This window comes from Sphaeroforma arctica (assembly GCF_001186125.1).
Source record: "Sphaeroforma arctica JP610 unplaced genomic scaffold supercont1.4311, whole genome shotgun sequence".
NCBI classification, from domain to species: domain Eukaryota; class Ichthyosporea; order Ichthyophonida; genus Sphaeroforma; species Sphaeroforma arctica.
Genome location: NW_014036247.1, coordinates 1 through 2,560, shown reverse-complemented (window position 1 = coordinate 2,560; position 2,560 = coordinate 1). Strand labels below are relative to the sequence as shown.

Here is a 2,560-nt window from a genome sequence, read left to right as displayed (position 1 = left end):
ATATGCATGCACACCTTCTTGGGGCGGGAGTCTTTGCCTCTGATCATTTCTTGGCCCACCGCTTGTATCTTAGTGACAATGTCTTCTTGGCGGCGGATGTACTGTTTCATCTCGGCGCTGCCTGGTGTCTGTTAGTGAGTTGAAATGAACACAATTCTATTAATGGATTGTTGCCTAATTTGGCACCCTGGAGTAGGATTCGAGCGTTTGACAAATACGTTCTACAGGCGCACGTACAGTGTCATACCTGTGCTGCCTGGTGTCTGTTGTGTGAAGGTGAGCTCAATGCTAATCATAGATCGCTGTCTTATTGGTCATTTAACAAGCGCGTACGAGCTATTTATACCAACGTTTTGTTGAAGGCGAATTCTCTTAGCTGATTCACAGGTAGTATTATCCTGCTTATTCAGAGGTAGTATTATTTTTATGAACCCTTTTTGTGAAGATAGGAGATGGCATGGGCAGGAATTGATGCATTATCCTTACATCACCATTGCCTATGCTCAGCATAAATCACCACTCAAGCACATGTCTATGAATAAATGTCTTTTTCGCCTCGTATCATAGGGTGAAAGATGAATCTAATCGTAACCCAAACTATTTATAAACCAACCTATTTTTAACTCAACGACTGAGCATTGGCTTCATCCCCGCTTAATTCAACCAAATACACCGCAGAACAAATCTGATAATAAATAGATTGGTATTGAGTCTAATTAACACAATCAAACAACATACAAAGACCAACACACAATGTTTTGTGCACACACCTTCTCCAGCTCTGTGGTGAACGCCTGCCGCACAGCAGTGTACATCTGCGTGTGTTCCTTGTTGGCGATGTTGTCGTCATTCATTTCGACCGTAAGATACCTGCACATGTTGGGTGTTGGTTGTGGGTGGGGAGCACTTTGCTTAGTTTGGTAGACGTACACGTGACTGTATGCTTGCATGAGTTGTGGGCATGGCTCGTTGCCTGCATGGGTGAGTTATATATTAGTAGGCTGATGCGTGTCTGTATGTCTGCATGCTTGCATGAGTTGTGGGCATGGCTCGTTGCCTGCATGGGTGAGTTATGTATTTGTAGGCTGATGCGTGTCTGTATGTCTGTATGCTTGCTTGAGTTGTGGTCATGGCCCATTGCTTGTATGTGTGAGTTATAAAATGGCACATGCACAATCCCAGGGTAGCCTGCAAATCCTTTCATGCAGCCACAAGTGCACGCACCTATACGACAATTTGTACGACCGAGTACTACACCGAGCACGCTCGTATACGACAATGTAATCTCACCTACGACAAGACCCTGCTCAGGTACACCCGTACAAGGCATGGCGATTCGGAATGAGGGGCTTTCGAGTAGTTAGAGTTTGTAGGCGTGCATTGAGCTTCACAATGTCGGTACTGTGCAACAAGTGGTGTGTGTTATAGACACCTCTCGCATGCACGAGGATAAGTGGGTTCTAACTATTTCTAGGCGTAGTTGTTATGTAGAGTACACAAACGCGCATGAAGGCTCACAGGTAGAGCTCACAGGTAGAGCTCACAGGTAGAGCTTACAGGTGACACTTACAGATAGAGCTTACAGGTGACACTTACAGATAGAGCTTACAGGTAGAGCTTACAGGTAGAGCTTACAGGTAGAGCTTACAAGTTTAATTTACAGGTAGAGCGGAGCTTACAGGAAGAGCTAACAAGTAGAGCTTACAGGTAGAGCTTACAGGTAGAGTTCACGGGTATGACTCACAGGTAGAGCTTACAGGTAGAGCTAACAGGTAGCCACAGTGTTGATTAGTCAACGACTTTCGTGCCATGCGTATGGCCACTTACCAATAGAAGCGGTTGCCCAGAGTGAAGTTCTGTACTGAGCGAGAGATGAGAAACGCGGCCAATTCGCTCTCTCGACTGTCCGCATCTGTGTCCACCACCCAGTTCTCGTGCTTGAGCGCTTGCACCAACTGTAGCAGGTACAGCTTCAACCGCTGCCTCGATGGATATATAATATGAATATGCTCTTAGTGCGAGTACTTGCACCAACTGTAGCAGGTACAGTTTCAACCGCTGCCTCGATGGATATATAATATGATATACTCTTAGTGCGAGTACTTGTGTAAATAGTAATGCATCTTCGCCTGTGTGATGTATGTATGTAGCTGTGTGTGTGCATATATCCAAGTGTGTGTCTCTGAATGTGCGTTATTGTTCGCCACTCAGTCCTCGAAACTGGGCGTTTGTACCAGTTGTCGCAGGTGCAACGTTGACCTCTGCACCAATGAAGTAAAAAGTGCGAGAACGTGCGTGGAGACTGGTGAACATGTTCCTGTGCGTGTGCATTCATGTAACTGTGTGTATGTGTGAGAGTGTATATATATGTATACAAATTATATATACTTCGAGTTTTACAACTGTGGATAGCAAATACGCGCAACACTATTTACACTCGCCTACATACACCCCATACATAGAGATACACCACGAGACATACACGCCCTATACCACCTATGGCACCTCGTGTCTACAAAGAACTAATATTTAATTGCATACATCTATATGCATATACGTA

General features: G+C 45.0%; 1 protein-coding gene across 1 annotated transcript; it reads right to left on the bottom strand.

Moving 5' to 3' along the window:
* Positions 1 to 106: 106 nt before the first annotated feature.
* On the bottom strand, positions 107 to 1,980 carry SARC_14216 (hypothetical protein; the record flags this gene model as incomplete). The annotated part of the gene is made up of 3 exons (XM_014291651.1): positions 107 to 128; positions 771 to 870; positions 1,828 to 1,980. Coding segments are annotated over 3 exons (275 nt in total), but the record flags the coding sequence as incomplete, so codon positions are not given.
* Between the last annotated feature and the right edge of the window lie 580 nt (positions 1,981 to 2,560).